Source organism: Amia ocellicauda, chromosome 1, assembly GCF_036373705.1.
Source record: "Amia ocellicauda isolate fAmiCal2 chromosome 1, fAmiCal2.hap1, whole genome shotgun sequence".
Lineage (NCBI taxonomy): Eukaryota > Metazoa > Chordata > Actinopteri > Amiiformes > Amiidae > Amia > Amia ocellicauda.
Genome location: NC_089850.1, coordinates 63,690,380 through 63,706,902, shown reverse-complemented (window position 1 = coordinate 63,706,902; position 16,523 = coordinate 63,690,380). Strand labels below are relative to the sequence as shown.

Genomic DNA, 16,523 nt, shown 5'->3' with positions numbered 1-16,523 from the left:
CTAGGTCGCTGTAGATCACATCTAGGAGGAAGTGTAGTTTATGACTAAAGTGGAATCTGTGAAAAGTATGTGAGGTGTACAATGAGACCACAAAAAATCACAACAAAATAACAATAGTAGTAGTATTGAAAGGAGTAACAGTAATATAGGCTTTATTGGGTGCAATGCATTTGTACAGTACATGTAGTACAATGTTAGTGTGTAAAATACCGCAACAAAGGTAGTTTAATAATAACAGGAATAGTAGTGGTGGTGGTATCATTGGGAACCTATTAGTTGTTTAACTCGGGGTTTGACGCCGGAGCCTTTAACCTGTAACACCCGGGCCCGGAAGTTCTTGGTTGCGGGAGGGCAGGCCGGAAGTCCAGGCCGACACACAGACAGCGGGGGGGCGCGCACTGACTCGGCTCCCGGAGGAAGAAGCGCAAATTGTCGGCCGACGTAAAACTGCGACCCGCCGGAGCTCAGCGAGGAAAACCCGTAGCAGCGAGACAGACTCACCGGGCGAAGAGCGACCCAAAGAGCCGCGCAACACACACCGAATAATAAACCCATCCACCAGCGAGCGGCCGCCAGCGGACGGTCCGGGACGGAGGCGGAGAGCGCGGCTATGGCCTACCCGTCAGTGTGAGCCCGGCAGGAAGCGCGGACTGGGGCTCGGGCAGGGGCAGAGCGAGGGGCCGCGGGGCGAGAGCGGCGGATGGGGCGCGGGCAGGCCGGGGGAGACACGGCGGCGGCAGCGGCAGCAGCAGTCGGAGGCTTTTAGTTCCCGAGAGGAGTCGTGATGGACTGAGCAGCGGAGCGAAGCGACATGGCGCCTGTTCCCGCCCAGCGCCACTGACGGCTCTGGCCGGCGCCCCGGTGTCTCGCACTGGACGGGCCTTCCATCCCGTCTCAGCCAGGCCCGATCAGAACCGCGACTCCGATCCGAAGAGCGGCCGAGTCTTCCGTGTGACATTGTGCCGGCGTTTCCCCGCCGCCCGTGTGTGCGGAGCGCCTTCTGCGAGACTCGAGCCACGGCGCCTGTCCGCCTGTAGGCCGCGTCGCCGCTTCACAGTCAGTACCGTTACTCCGCAACGGGATCGCGCTCGCCCGAGTCGGGGACGGAGCGGACGGAGGGGACGGAGGGGACGGAGCGGACGGAGGGGACGGAGGGGACGGGCTCCGATATCCGGCCCTTCAGAGGGGAAACGCGCGGTTGTCCGTCGGATCAGTGTGAACTCGCAACACCCGAGTAACGCCGTCAGGTAAGAGCTGCGCTGACGGCCGCCGCCGCTGCTGCTGTTGTTGTTGTCGCAGTAGAAGATCCGTATGTAGTACGAGGTATAACTAAAACAATAATATACTATTGTCATCTTCAGTAGTGATGGCTGTGTTGGCGAGCTATAATGCTGGGGTCGGGGTCCTGGCCCAGCTGGGTTTTGTTCCATCCGAGCTCACAGTTACTTAATTGAACCCTTAATTGAATAAATCTGCTTAGACTTGACTTTTTAAACTGTAATAAAATAATTGGTTCTTTAATATTTTCTGTATGCATTTGTTTAACTTATTTTAAAACCCCTATTGTTTAAAATAATGAAAAGGCTCTGATTTAGGAAATGTGTTAAATTAAGGGTTCAATTAAGTAATTGAGAGCTCGGTTGGAACAAAAACCTGCAGGGTAGGGGCTCCTCCAGGGCCAGGGTTGGGGCACTGCCATAATATACTGTATACTATTGTTATTTTGACATATTTACCTGTATTAACGCTATTAACACCCTAAATTAAATTACTGTTATTATCGGAAGTGAAACCTGCATCAGTGGGATAATTAGTTGTAATTGACAGTATCATGTTATTACTACTCAAAACAGTGCTCTGAATATTGTTACATCAGTGGGGCAGGATGCTGCTGTTGTCGTGTTTCCTGTCGTTGTGGTGATGAATCGCTACACACTTCGCACTTCTGTCATCATGATCACAGGGGGCAAGACAGTGCAACACCGATTTCACTCCCGTTACACTACTGACAGGAGTGTGAGAGGCCGACACACACACTTCCTCCTACACTTTCAAGTGATCAGGATTATTATATGTGGTGATAGTGGTAGTTGCTGCTGTAGCAAGAGTTATAGTGGTAGTTGTATTACAGAGACAGTCATACAACACACACACACAATATATCAATACAATTCAATTACTCTTAAAATCATTAAAGAGGAACATTAAAAATGAGCAGTTCTGTACAAAAGTGCAACAGTAGACAATAATCAATGTCCACCTGTGTGTTCAGTGTGTGTAAATGTGCAGTCCAACGTTTGGTGTAATATTTCTGTTAATTACAATAATTAACAAATTAGTATTAGTATTCAGAGGTCAGTCTTGGTACTGTAGTAGTACAGTATATACCACAGTCTACTAACTACATGAAACACCATACAATACAGTAGAGTACACATACTGCAGAGCACTGCACAAAATAGTACCATATTTACTACAGACTACAGTCTACACACTGCACAAAACACCATACAATAGAGTACACACACTACAGTACAATTCAGTACACAAACACTAGACCTACACAATATATTACCCAAAACACTAAAGTACACATGCATGGTACAGTACGCTTTAGTAATAAGTCAAAGTACACAAAACCATTCCAGTACAGTACACAACACATTAGTGCCATGCCCCACAGTACACATTACTGGTACTGTACTGTACAATACTCCATTGCTGTACTGTCCATACAGTATAGTAGAGGACTGAGCTGTACTGTATTATCCAAGCAAAACCAGAGAGACGTGTCATAAATAAACTGACCTGCCCTTCTGCCCTGTCTTTTGTTCCAGAATCAGAGAGAGAGAGAGAGAGAGGGAGCGAGCAGCCATATCCTCCCTCCTGGAGGACAAAGGGAAGGAAAGGACCGAGGGATTTGGAGCGGCAAGGAAGACAGAGAAAACAGATTCTACGTCCACAACAGACACACAAAAGACACACAGACGGTTAGCACTGTGTTGACTGGAGACGGACGGACGGACGGACGGACGGACGGACAGACAGATAGACAGACTCCCACAAAACTGAGTTGCTCTAGCAGACACACAAAAACCAGCAGCAGGCAGTCCAGAGCTGTGGAGACATAGACAGACGCACACGTCCACGATTGACTGTCCTCTTCACAGCAGTGCAGTGTGCTGTGGGTCTTACTGATGACAGTGACTGGACCTGCCAGACCGGTTCCCAGACCAGAGTGAGCGAGAGCAGGAGAGATCTGCGGGCCGGCCGGGGTTTATAGACTGGAGCCGCACGTGAGGAACCTCTGCCCGGCATCCTAGACGGGGGACAGCGAGGTCCCGTAGCCCCAGCGCTGAGCTGCCCCCACCAGCGCTCGCTCTGGTCCCGGAGAGAAGCGCAAGGGACTGGGGTCGCAGAGCGAGCAAGAGCCCGACCCTCAACGTCCTTCCTGTGGATGGAGAGTGGGGCAGGAGGCAGTCGCTCGGCATCAGCGGGAGGGAGCGGGAGAGGAGGGGGGGGCAGCGGCAGCAGTAACGGCAGCGGCAGCAACTCGGGAGAGCGCACCTCCAGGTCCTCCTCCACTTCTTCCTCTTCCTCCTCTTCCTCCAGGGTCATCGGCAGCAGCGGGGGGATCATCATCGCCACCTCCTCGGCCGCGACCCTGCCCCTCCCCCACCACCCCCACCCGCACCTCTCCCATCCCCACGCACACCACCACCCGCACCACCCGCACCACCCGCACCACCCCCACGCCCTCGCCCACGTGCCCCCCGCCCCGGCGCCTGCGCCGCCGCCCCCCCCGCCCTCCGTCTCGGACTGGGAAATGTTCCAGTTCGGGAAGTACTCCATGGACATCCTGGAGATGCTGAGCGGCCACCAGGGACACTCATTCAAGGCCAGCCTGGGCCTCGACAGGCAACAGCAGCAGCAGCAGCAGCAGCTCCAGCAGCAGCAGCAGCAGCAACTCCAACAGCAGCAGCAGCAGCTCCAGCAGCAGCAGCAGCAGCTCCTCCAGCAGCAGCTCCAGGCGGCGCCGCCCCCATCCTCGGCGGCGCAGGGCGAGCCCCCCGGGGCGCTTCTGTCCGGCCTGGGCCTGGGCTCGCTGCAGCTGTCCCGCGGGAGCCCCTTCTCTGACTCCTCCTCCATCTTCGCCAAGATGAATGCCCCGCCCCCCCCCCCGCTGCCCGTCTCCTCCTCATCCGCCGCCACCTCGTCTTCCTCCTCCCCTTCGCAGAGCTCCCGCAAGTCCAAGATGAGCAGCAGCAGCAGCAGCAGCGGTGGGGGGGGCGGTGGCAGCAGCAGCAGTAGCGGCAGTAGCATTGGTTTGGGGCCCAGCAGCGTGGCGGCCGCCTACCCTCAGTTCCTGCGTTCTTTCCACCCTGCGGACGCCGCTGCCCTCGCCCAGGAGCAGCTGGGACACCTTGGAGGGGTGGGAGGCCGCTTCGAGCATTTTGTGGGTGGTTCGGGTGGAGCATCCGGGGGAGCGGGAGGGAGTGGAGGAGGGGGAGGCAGTGGTAGCGGTGGTGGTAGTGGGGCAGGAGGGGGAGGCAGCGGCAGTGGGGGCGGCAGCAGCAGCAGCAGCAGCGGGGGGGGTGGTGGGAGCAGCTCCGGTTCTGGCTCCGCCCAGCCCCCCCCTCCCCCTCCTCTGCACCCCGGCCTCAGCGTTCCCAACCCCTCGCCCTCCTCCTCCTCCCCCTCGCCCTCTAGCAGCTCTTCCAACAACAACAACAGCAGCAGCGCCGGCGGCAGCAGCGCCAACACTGCCGCCTCTGGGCCTGTGGGCGGGGCCTTGAGCCACCAGTTGCTTGGCGCTGGCCAATCAGATCCACGCAACCTTCACCAGCAGTTCAGCTGCATGCTGGCAGCCAACCAGTACTTCCTGTCCGGCGTGCCTGGGAACCCCAGCCTGGAACAGTTCTTGGTGCAGCAGGGGGCCGGACACCCACTAGGACTCGGTCTGGCCGGGGACTCGAGTTCGGGCTTGTCCCTGCCTCCAGGCCTTCATCCCGGGCACCAGCAGCAGCAGCAGCAGCAGCAACAGCAGCAGCAGCAGCAGCAGCAGCAGCAGCAGCAGCTTTCGGCCCATGGGCACCCACACTCCCTGGCCCACCCCCACGCCCTGTCCCACCCGCACGCCCTCTCCCACCCCCACGCCCACCCCCACGCCCTCTCCCACACCCACCCGCACGCCCTGTCCCACCCCCACTCCCACGGCCACCCCGGCGGCCCGCATGCGCCCCCGCCGCCCCACGCATCCGTGTCCTCGGCCCCACCACCGCTGCCCTCGCAGAGCTCCCCTCTGGGCGCCTTTGACTTCCAGGGCATCCCGGTGCTCTCGTCCAACCAGCTGGCCTCCCTCATGCAACAGGAAGTGGCCGCCGGTCTGGCGCTGCCCCTGCCCCTGCACCTCACCCTGGCTAAGGACGACGGGAAGGGGGATAGCGGAGGAGGAGGCGGTGGGAGTGGAGGAGGAGGAGGAGGAGGAGGAGGGAGGAGGAAGAAAGCGATGGCGGGCTACTTGCCCCAGAGGAAAGCGGACGGCCACAGCTCGGCTGGCCACGGCTCCGACCACGCCCCCGCCACCAGCCAATCGGACAGCCTGGGAGGCGGGGACCCGACTTCCTCCTCGTCCTCCTCTTCCTCCTCATCCTCCTCAACCTCTTCCTCCATCGTCTCCTCTTCCTCCTCTTCTGCCGCTGCCTCGGTCCTGGTGGCCAACCAGACGGCACCCAAAGTGGAGGCCGGCCTGGGGCCCCAGCAGCCCCCTCCCCCGACCTCCTCTGCCCCCCCCGCCCCCTCAACCTCCACCCCATCCCAGCTGCAGGCCGAGCCAGAGCCCCTATACCACTGCGGGGAGTGCGGCAAGACCTTCACCCACCTTTCCAGCCTGCGGAGGCACCTGCGCACACATGGCCTTGGGGGGGGCGCGGGTGGCGAGGCGGGTGGTGCCGGCGGCAGCAGCAGCCTCCCGCACTCCACTCAAGAGCCCCACGCCCAGCTGTCCCACCCCTACCCCCACCTCCCCCACCCTCTGTCCCACCACCTTCCCCAGCAGCAGCAGCAGCAGCAGCAGCAGCAGCAACAACAACAACAACAACAACAACAACAACAACAACAACAACAACAACAACAACAACAACAGCAGCAACAGCAGCAGCAACCAGCACCCCCTGCGGCCCCCCAGGCCGCCCCCTCTTCCTCCTGCCCCAGCCCCGAGAAAGCCCATCGCTGCCCTGACTGCGGCAAAGGCTTCAAGAAGAGGGGCCACCTCCTGCAGCACGGGGTCATCCACTCAGGGGCGCGGCCCTTTGTGTGCCCGGTGTGCCAGCGCTCCTTCAACCGCCGGGAGTCGCTCACCCGGCACGAGAAGATCCACGAGGACAAGCCATACCGCTGTCCGGCCTGCGGGCGCTGCTTCCGCGAGTCCACCTCCCTTCTCAACCACGCCGCCTCCGGCAACTGCGGGAAGCCGCCCCGTGGGGCCCGGCGCAACTCCGGAGGTAGTGCGCCGACCGGTGCTGCACCAAACGCTGCCGGGAGCGGCTCTGCGCTCACGATCGGCAGCGACGGGCGCTACGGGCGGAAAGCGGGGCGGCAGCAGCAGCAGCAGCAGCAGGGCATGATGGAGATCCTGGAGTTCCAAGCGGCGGGGCTGGGGGTCTATGGGAAGGTAGAGGAGGGCGAGGAGGAGGAGGGCGAGGAGGAGGAGGAGGAGGACGAGAAGATGGGCCCCGCGGTGTGCGAGGCTCTGTTTGGAGGAGGGGGGAAGGGCGCGGAGACTAAGTACGCGGTTGATTTTGGCCGCCCACGCCACTACCCGGTCTCCTCCTCCTCCTCCTCAGCCGCGCCCTCGTCCTCCTCCGCCTCCTCCTCCTCTGGGTTCCACGGCTACAACAGAGAATACAAACGCCCCCCCGTCTCCGTGGCCTCGTCCGTCTATACCGGGGCCGACGCCGGTGCGAGCGCAGGGGCAGGGGGGGCCCTCTCTCTGCGCAAAGCCCCCCTGGCCCCCACTCTGCACCCCCACCCGCCGAGCCAGAACCACCACCACCACCACCAACAGCCACAGCCGCCGCACCTGCCCCTGTCCTCGCTGCTGGACGAGGCTGAGGATGATGTCACCAGTTCAGTCAACAGTGCCATCTCCGCCATCGCCGCCGCCTGCCTGCCTGGGGAGCTGGGCGGGGGCCCGGGGACAGGCACAGGAGGTGGAGGCCGCGGAGAGGACAGGAGGGACATCATTGGGGGCCTGCTGGGCAACCTGGGGCTGGCGGCCCTCGGGGGCGGCGGCGGGCCGTCCTCCACGTCGGGCCTGGAGAAGGGCTACAGAGGAGGCCCGGGGGAGGAAGGGGTGGGCGGCGGGGCCCTGGGGGTGGGCACGGCCACGGTGGCCACCCTCACTGCCTCCTCCTCCTCCCCCTCCCCTGCCGTGCTGTGCCCCAGCGGAAAACCCAAGCGACCGCGCAAACCCCGGCCCAAGCGCGAGCCCGGCGAGGCGGGCGGGGGCAGGAGGCGGCCTGCACAGCACGGCCTCCTGGGACACGGGGAGGGCGCGGCCGGGGCACCGGGCGAGCGGCTGTTCCTGTGCAGCGTGTGCGGCCGCGGCTTCACCCGGCGAGAGACGCTGCGCCGGCACGACCGCATCCACACCGGGGAGAAGCCACACCGCTGCCCCGTCTGCGGCAAGCACTTCCGTGAGGCCTTCCACCTGTCCAAGCACCGCACGGTGCACAGCGGCGAGAAGAACTACCGCTGCGGCCTCTGTGGCAAGGACTTTGGCTACGCGCAGAGCCTCAAGCGGCACGGCAAGCTGCACCAGAAGGACTTCGGGGACGGGGCAGCGGCAGGGGTCCAGAACAGCAGCAACAACAGCAGCAGCGGCGGCGGTGGCAGCCACCAGCCCGAGGACCCCGACTCGTACTTCACCACCTACCAGGACAAGAACGCCACCCCGTCCTCCTCCTCCTCCTCATCCGCCACCACCCAGCACCTGTCCGGCCTCAACCTCAGCTCCCCACCGCCTGCTCCCCCTCCCAGACTCTACACCTGCGCCATCTGCTGGAAGTCCTTTCGCCACCACTTCCACCTCTCCGCCCACCACCAGACGGTGCACGCGGCCGGAGGGGGCGGGGCCGGGGCCTCGGGGGAGCGGCTGTTCTGCTGCGACGTGTGCGGCAAGGCCTTCGCCTACTCCAACAGCCTGACCCGGCACCGGCTGTCTCAGCACGGCCTGGCGCGTGGCGCCGGGAATGCGGGGAGCGCCGGTGGGAGCTGCTCGGCCGGCCAGTCTGAGAATGAGGCAGCCACCAATGCTCTGCTCCAGCTGGGCCCCGCCCCCTCCTCTTCAGGAGCGCCAGGCTCGTCTGCCCACCCCTCCTCCTCCTCCTCCTCCTCCTCGCTGTCTGCTCTGAGCTCTTCTTCTCCCCCCTCCGCTGCCGCCAGCACACTCTCCCCCCCCCCCGCTGGCTTCGCCTCCCTCTTCTATGTCCCTGAAGCGCCGCCCTCGAGTGGGGGGGGCGGGGAGGCGACTTCCTCCCTGCTCCAGCATGCTGCCCCCTCCTCCTCCTCCTCCACCGAGGCGGGCGGGGGGGCGGTGGGCAAAGCGGAGCCCTCCCCGTACTCCTCGCCCCCCACCCCCCTCCTCCAGGCCCAGCAGCCGCCCCCCCCTCCCCTGCACCCCCTCTTCCTCCTGCCTCCCCCGCCTGCCTCCTCCCTGTCGCACACGGCCTTCCTGCAGCCCCCTCCCCCGGCGCCCCCTGCCCCCCCGCCACTCTCCTCCACTGAGCCGCCGCAGAGCGATGCGCCGGTCAGCAGCGAGGAGCGGAGCAGGAGGAAGAAGAAGAAGAAGAAGAAGAAACGCAGGAAGGAGAAGAAGGAGGGCGGCGAGGGAGGCAGCAGGGAGGCGCAGCCCAAGCTGCTGCTCACCATGAGACTCAAGAAGAGCAACAGCCAGAGCGTGGGGGGGAGGGGCCTGCCGGCCGCGGCCAATTGGAGAGCCAGGAAAGGGGTGGCGGCCGGGGGCTCGGCCAATCGGAAGCGAGCCCGGGTGGCGGCCGCCCAGCGGAAACGATTCCCATGCCCCATTTGCCCCAGGACCACCTACCCCCTTCAGTCCGCCCTCCTGGTGCACAGAGCCCTGCGCCACCCACCCCCCCCTCCCCCCGGCTCCTCCTCATCCTCCAGACTCAAGTGTCCGGTGTGCGGCCACCTCTCGCGCCGCTTCCTCTCAGCACTGGCCCACCGCTGGCACCACCTATGCCAGGGCTCGTTCTCCTGCCCCCACTGCCCCTCCAGGTTCTGGAACCAGACTCTGTTGAAGAGACACGGGGTCGTGTGCCGGGGAGCGGGGGGCGGCGCCGGGGCGAGGCGGAGCAGACCCCCCCACAAACGCAGGACAAGGAGGATGGAAGGAGCGCAGGCGCTGGGGGAGCGGCGCTGAGGGAGGAGGAGGCTTGTGTGGCCCCTGACTGACCGAGAGACAGAGAGGAGACGCCTCTACGGAGAGAGCGATGGATGGACTGGCCTCTCTCTCGCTCCGCACAGCACCGGCGGCACACAGATGGGGGTGACCGCCAGACCGGCTGGGCACTCGGAGGCAGCAGAGCGAGGCCCGCCGGGAGGACAGGCTGTACAGTTGTGAAAACCTGTTTCTATTTTTATCACAATATTATGACGATGCTGATTTTAGTTTTATTTCCTATCAGCCCTTTCACTTCTCTTTGTACTGTTGCTGTGATTGGGTGGGGGGGTGAGGGGCTCCGCTTGAAAGTGTTAATTAATTTTTAAAAATGGACAATTCCGACGCCTCCCTCCCGTGACTGGAGTCGCAAACTCTACTGTTTTATAATGATTATTGTTGTTGTTATTATTTCTACTATTATTATTATTATTATTATTATTATTATTATTATTATTATTATTATGAACCTGTTTTCCCCTTCTTTTCCTAAAAAGAAACCGGATCAAATGACAAAACAAATAAGAATCATGAAACATGCGTTTTTAGTATTTTATCGCCTGTCACCGCGGAGAGAAGAACAGAAACAACCAGAACGTTATTAAAAATGAAATTATTTGTTTGCAGACTTCTGCTAAAATTGAATAAAATTGTTACAAAAAATGTTTGGTCTTTTGGGATTTTTGTGTGTATGGAAAGTGTATAGTGTAGTACAGGTGTGTATATACAATAGTGTGTGTGTGTTAGTACAGTGCCTCCTACAGATGTATGTGTACAATAGTGTGGTATTAGTATGCACACTGTAAATGCTTGTATGTATTGCTGTGTCCACTAGGTGGCAGTAGTAGACAACTAACTGGAAGAGGTGCTGTTTATAGTAACACTAAAGTTCAGACACCTGGAAACTGCTCCTTTCTGTGGATTAACTATTGTGTGAATACTACAATAGTCTGTGCAGTAGAGTAGTGCTGTTACAATAGGGGGCTGTAGTAACAGTGCAGTAGAGTAGTGCTGTTACAATAGGGGGCTGTAGTAACAGTGCAGTAGAGTAGTGCTGTAACAATAGGGGGCTGTAGTAACAGTGTAGTAGAATAGTGTTACAGTAGGGGGCTGTAGTAACAGTGCAGTAGAGTAGTGCTGTTACAATATGGGGCTGTAGTAACAGTGCAGTAGAATAGTGCTGTTACAATAGGGGCTGTAGTAACTGCAGTAGAGTAGTGCTGTAACAATAGGGGGCTGTAGTAACAGTGTAGTAGAATACTGTTACAGTAGGGGGCTATAGTAACAGTGCAGTAGAGTAGTGCTGTAACAATAGGGGGCTGTAGTAACAGTGCAGTAGAGTAGTGCTGTTACAATAGGGGGCTGTAGTAACAGTGCAGTAGAGTAGTGCTGTAACAATAGGGGGCTGTAGTAACAGTGTAGTAGAATAGTGTTACAGTAGGGGGCTGTAGTAACAGTGCAGTAGAGTAGTGCTGTTACAATATGGGGCTGTAGTAACAGTGCAGTAGAATAGTGCTGTTACAATAGGGGCTGTAGTAACTGCAGTAGAGTAGTGCTGTAACAATAGGGGGCTGTAGTAACAGTGTAGTAGAATACTGTTACAGTAGGGGGCTATAGTAACAGTGCAGTAGAGTAGTGCTGTAACAATAGGGGGCTGTAGTAACAGTGCAGTAGAGTAGTGCTGTTACAATAGGGGGCTGTAGTAACAGTGCAGTAGAGTGCTGTAACAATAGGGGGCTGTAGTAACAGTGCAGTAGAGTAGTGCTGTAACAATAGGGGGCTGTAGTAACAGTGCAGTAGAGTAGTGCTGTTACAATAGGTGGATGTAGTAACAGTGTAGTAGAATAGTGTTACAGTAGGGGGATGTAGTAACAGTGCAGTAGAGTAGTGCTGTTACAATAGGGGGCTGTAGTAACAGTGCAGTAGAGTAGTGCTGTTACAATAGGGGGCTGTAGTAACAGTGCAGTAGAGTAGTGCTGTAACAATAGGGGGCTGTAGTAACAGTGTAGTAGAATAGTGTTACAGTAGGGGGCTGTAGTAACAGTGCAGTAGAGTAGTGCTGTTACAATATGGGGCTGTAGTAACAGTGCAGTAGAATAGTGCTGTTACAATAGGGGCTGTAGTAACAGTGCAGTAGAGTAGTGCTGTAACAATAGGGGGCTGTAGTAACAGTGTAGTAGAATACTGTTACAGTAGGGGGCTATAGTAACAGTGCAGTAGAGTAGTGCTGTAACAATAGGGGGCTGTAGTAACAGTGCAGTAGAGTAGTGCTGTTACAATAGGGGGCTGTAGTAACAGTGCAGTAGAGTAGTGCTGTAACAATAGGGGGCTGTAGTAACAGTGCAGTAGAGTAGTGCTGTAACAATAGGGGGCTGTAGTAACAGTGCAGTAGAGTAGTGCTGTTACAATAGGTGGATGTAGTAACAGTGTAGTAGAATAGTGTTACAGTAGGGGGATGTAGTAACAGTGCAGTAGAGTAGTGCTGTTACAATAGGGGGCTGTAGTAACAGTGCAGTAGAGTAGTGCTGTAACAATAGGGGGCTGTAGTAACAGTGCAGTAGAGTAGTGCTGTTACAATAGGGGGCTGTAGTAACAGTGCAGTAGAGTAGTGCTGTTACAATAGGGGGCTGTAGTAACAGTGCAGTAGAGTAATGCTGTTACAATAGGGGGCTGTAGTAACAGTGTAGTAGAATAGTGTTACAGTAGGGGGCTGTAGTAACAGTGCAGTAGAATAGTGCTGTTACAATAGGGGTCTGTAGTAACAGTGCAGTAGAGTAGTGCAGTTACAATAGGGGGCTGTAGTAACAGTGCAGTAGAGTAGTGCAGTTACAATAGGGGGCTGTAGTAACAGTGCAGTAGAGTAGTGCTGTTACAATAGGGGGCTGTAGTAACAGTACAGTAGAGTAGTGCTGTTACAATAGGGGGCTGTAGTAACAGTACAGTAGAGTAGTGCTGTTACAATAGGGGGCTGTAGTAACAGTGCAGTAGAGTAATGCTGTTACAATAGGGGGCTGTAGTAACAGTGTAGTAGAATAGTGTTACAGTAGGGGGCTGTAGTAACAGTGCAGTAGAATAGTGCTGTTACAATAGGGGTCTGTAGTAACAGTGCAGTAGAGTAGTGCAGTTACAATAGGGGGCTGTAGTAACAGTGCAGTAGAGTAGTGCTGTTACAATAGGTGGATGTAGTAACAGTGTAGTAGAATAGTGTTACAGTAGGGGGATGTAGTAACAGTGCAGTAGAGTAGTGCTGTTACAATAGGGGGCTGTAGTAACAGTACAGTAGAGTAGTGCTGTTACAATAGGTGGATGTAGTAACAGTGTAGTAGAATAGTGTTACAGTAGGGGGATGTAGTAACAGTGCAGTAGAGTAGTGCTGTAACAATAGGGGGCTGTAGTAACAGTGCAGTAGAGTAGTGCTGATACAATAGGGGGCTGTAGTAACAGTGCAGTAGAGTAGTGCTGTTACAATAGGGGGCTGTAGTAGCAGTGCAGTAGAGTAATGCTGTTATAATGCATATTTAGATTATTTTTTTGATGTGTATCCCCTTCTCTCTCACACACACCTCCCACTTCACCCCCCTCTCTTCCTCCCCCTCGCTTTGTTTCTCTTGTTCTACCTCCCTCTGTCACACAAACAGCTCTCTCTCTCTCTCTCTCTCTCTCTCACTGATTCTCAGTTTTGTTTATTTTTTTGCTATCTCTAATCCCCTGTCTCTCTCTCTCTCTCCTCCCCCACTCCCCACTCAGATTGTCCAGGCACTAAGGAAGAGAACATCTCTTCATCTCTCATCTCATTCCACACCTCGCTTTCTCTCTTCCTTTCTCTTGCTATTTGTCATTCGTTATTATTTCATTAGTGCTGTATTGTCTTCAGTTGTGAAATCTTTCATCTTACTCTATTTTTAACTGCAAAAATACACCTTTCATCTGTGCATCTGTTTGTCTTAAATCCTGTCTATCTCCTTTTTTACCTCCTGTAACTCTCAACTCTGCTTGCTCAGTTTTTTTCTTGAAATCTCTTAGTCCCTCTCTCTCTCTTTCTCTATCCCTCTCTTTCTTAGTTCATCGCTCTCTCTATCCCTCACTCTCACAATCCCTCTGTCTCTCTCTCTATCCAGACTGGTCTCAAATATATTGATCTCATTGGATGTGGATCAGCTACCCTGGACCTGATTGCAGCTCTCCCAGTCTGCCGAAGGAGTGGACCGCTCTCTTGGAACCTGCAGAGTCTCTGAATCTTTGGGAGACGTCTCTCCTGGACAGCACCTGGATTCGGAAGCACCGAGGATCTAACGACATTGTCCGGTCAGCACAGCAACAAATTGGCTGCTGGATTTCAGTTAAGACTCTCTCTCATCTCTCATTTTGTGTGTGGCTTTGAGAGGGGGATGGGCGGGGCTTAAGGGAGGACAGCCCCTGGATTGGCCGTAGTTGTTTTCCGGGAGCCTTGATCACCTGAAGCCTGCCTTCTACTTTCCTACGTGGCATCGGTGCCCAGTAGTGACCCCTTGGCTATGATTGAATCAATTCTTAATTAACAGTTTTTTGTGGGGAATAACGCAGAAGGACACAAAGGATTATGGGTAATGCAGTTGCTATGGCAACTCATTAACCCCCCCCACCCCCTCACAAGGGACAGACCGGTGGAAGAGCTGGACTTAATTAATTAATGACTTGCAGTTGGACAACAAGAGTCATCAACTTGCCATCACAACCAATTATCTAATTGGGCTCCAAGGGCGCTCTCTCTCTCTCTCTCTCTCTCTCTCTCTCTCTCTCTCTGGGCCGCTCTCTGGGGCTGCGTTGTGATGGCGACGGCTCCAGGCTACGCCCCCTCGCTGTGGGTGTCTCTGTGTCACTCACTGCCCAGGCTGGACCTGTCCCTGCGGCCCGTGGACGGCAGCTTCCAGCCACACAGCTGGGACTACCAGCAGGTAAATACTGGGCATACTGGGAAAACTGGACTGGGGTATACAGTGTCCAGTCAGTCAGTGTAAATGTGCTGTAGTGTCCAGTGAGTCAGTGTTAATGTACTGTAGTGTCCAGTCAGTCAGTGTTAATGTGCTGTAGTGTCCAGTCAGTCAGTCAGTGTTAATGTACTGTAGTGTCCAGTCAGTCAGTCAGTCAGTGTTAATGTGCTGTAGTGTCCAGTCAGTCAGTGTTAATGTGCTGTAGTGTCCAGTCAGTCAGTCAGTGTTAATGTACTGTAGTGTCCAGTCAGTCAGTGTTAATGTGCTGTAGTGTCCAGTCAGTCAGTCAGTGTTAATGTGCTGTAGTGTCCAGTCAGTCAGTGTTAATGTACTGTAGTGTCCAGTCAGTCAGTCAGTGTTAATGTGCTGTAGTGTCCACTCAGTCAGTGTTAATGTACTGTAGTGTCCAGTCAGTGAGTGTTAATGTGCTGTAGTGTCCAGTCAGTGTTAATGTGCTGTAGTGTCCAGTCAGTGAGTGTTAATGTGCTGTAGTGTCCAGTCAGTCAGTCAGTGTTAATGTGCTGTAGTGTCCAGTCAGTCAGTGTTAATGTACTGTAGTGTCCAGTCAGTCAGTCAGTGTTAATGTACTGTAGTGTCCAGTCAGTCAGTGTTAATGTGCTGTAGTGTTCAGTCAGTCAGTGTTAATGTGCTGTAGTGTCCAGTCAGTCAGTCAGTGTTAATGTGCTGTAGTGTCCAGTCAGTCAGTGTTAATGTACTGTAGTGTCCAGTCAGTCAGTCAGTGTTAATGTGCTGTAGTGTCCAGTCAGTCAGTGTTAATGTGCTGTAGTGTCCAGTCAGTCAGTCAGTGTTAATGTGCTGTAGTGTCCAGTCAGTCAGTCAGTGTTAATGTACCGTAGTGTCCAGTCAGTCAGTGTTAATGTGCTGTAGTGTCCAGTCAGTCAGTCAGTGTTAATGTAATGTAGTGTCCAGTCAGTCAGTGTTAATGTACTGTAGTGTCCAGTCAGTCAGTGTTAATGTGCTGTAGTGTCCAGTCAGTCAGTCAGTGTTAATGTACTGTAGTGTCCAGTCAGTCAGTCAGTCATTGTTAATGTGCTGTAGTGTCCAGTCAGTCAGTGTTAATGTGCTGTAGTGTCCAGTCAGTCAGTCAGTGTTAATGTGCTGTAGTGTCCAGTCAGTCAGTGTTAATGTACTGTAGTGTCCAGTCAGTCAGTCAGTGTTAATGTACTGTAGTGTCCAGTCAGTCAGTTTTAATGTGCTGTAGTGTCCAGTCAGTCAGTGTTAATGTGCTGTAGTGTCCAGTCAGTCAGTCAGTGTTAATGTACTGTAGTGTCCAGTCAGTCAGTTTTAATGTGCTGTAGTGTCCAGTCAGTCAGTGTTAATGTGCTGTAGTGTCCAGTCAGTCAGTCAGTGTTAATGTACTGTAGTGTCCAGTCAGTCAGTTTTAATGTGCTGTAGTGTCCAGTCAGTCAGTGTTAATGTGCTGTAGTGTCCAGTCAATCAGTGAGTGTTAATGTGCTGTAGTGTCCAGTCAGTCAGTCAGTGTTAATGTGCTGTAGTGTCCAGTCAGTCAGTCAGTCATTGTTAATGTGCTGTAGTGTCCAGTCAGTCAGAGTTAATGTGCTGTAGTGTCCAGTCAGTCAGTCAGTGTTAATGTGCTGTAGTGTCCAGTCAGTCAGAAAGTGTTAATGTGCTGTAGTGTCCAGTCAGTCAGAAAGTGTTAATGTGCTGTAGTGTCCAGTCAGTCAGTGTTAATGTGCTGTAGTGTCCAGTCAGTCAGTGTTAATGTACTGTAGTGTCCAGTCAGTCAGTCAGTGTTAATGTACTGTAGTGTCCAGTCAGTCAGTCAGTGTCAATGTGCTGTAGTGTCCAGTCAGTCAGTGTCAATGTGCTGTAGTGTCGAGTCAGTCAGTGTTAATGTACTGTAGTGTCCAGTCAGTCAGTGAGTGTTAATGTGCTGTAGTGTCCAGTCAGTCAGTGTCAATGTGCTGTAGTGTCCAGTCAGTCAGTCAGTGTTAATGTACTGTAGTGTCCAGTCAGTCAGTCAGTGTTAATGTGCTGTAGTGTCCAGTCAGTCAGTGTTAATGTGCTGTAGTGTCCAGTCAGTCAGTCAGTGTTAATGTACTGTAGTGTCC

General features: G+C 55.1%; 2 protein-coding genes across 2 annotated transcripts in view; both read left to right on the top strand.

The window, feature by feature from the left end:
- The first annotated feature begins 351 nt into the window (after positions 1 to 351).
- LOC136758394 (uncharacterized) lies at positions 352 to 10,125 on the top strand. Its single transcript, XM_066712695.1, has 2 exons — positions 352 to 1,247; positions 2,838 to 10,125. The coding sequence occupies exon 2, from the start codon at positions 3,458 to 3,460 to the stop codon at positions 9,440 to 9,442; it is 5,985 nt and encodes a 1,994-aa protein (XP_066568792.1). The 5' UTR covers positions 352 to 1,247; positions 2,838 to 3,457; the 3' UTR covers positions 9,443 to 10,125.
- A 3,053-nt stretch (positions 10,126 to 13,178) lies between these two features.
- ttyh1 (tweety family member 1) overlaps positions 13,179 to 16,523 on the top strand; it is a 41,442-nt gene continuing 38,097 nt past the window's right edge. The window contains exon 1 of the mRNA XM_066712681.1: positions 13,179 to 14,394. Within this exon, the coding sequence (XP_066568778.1) occupies positions 14,269 to 14,394 (126 nt within the window). The 5' untranslated portion in view covers positions 13,179 to 14,268. The remainder of the gene's footprint in view (positions 14,395 to 16,523) is intronic.

Coding starts and splice junctions, on each gene's coding strand:
- LOC136758394 (XM_066712695.1), top strand. CDS start 3,458: ATGGAGAGTGGGGCAGGAGGCAGTCGCTCGGCATCAGCGGGAGGGAGC.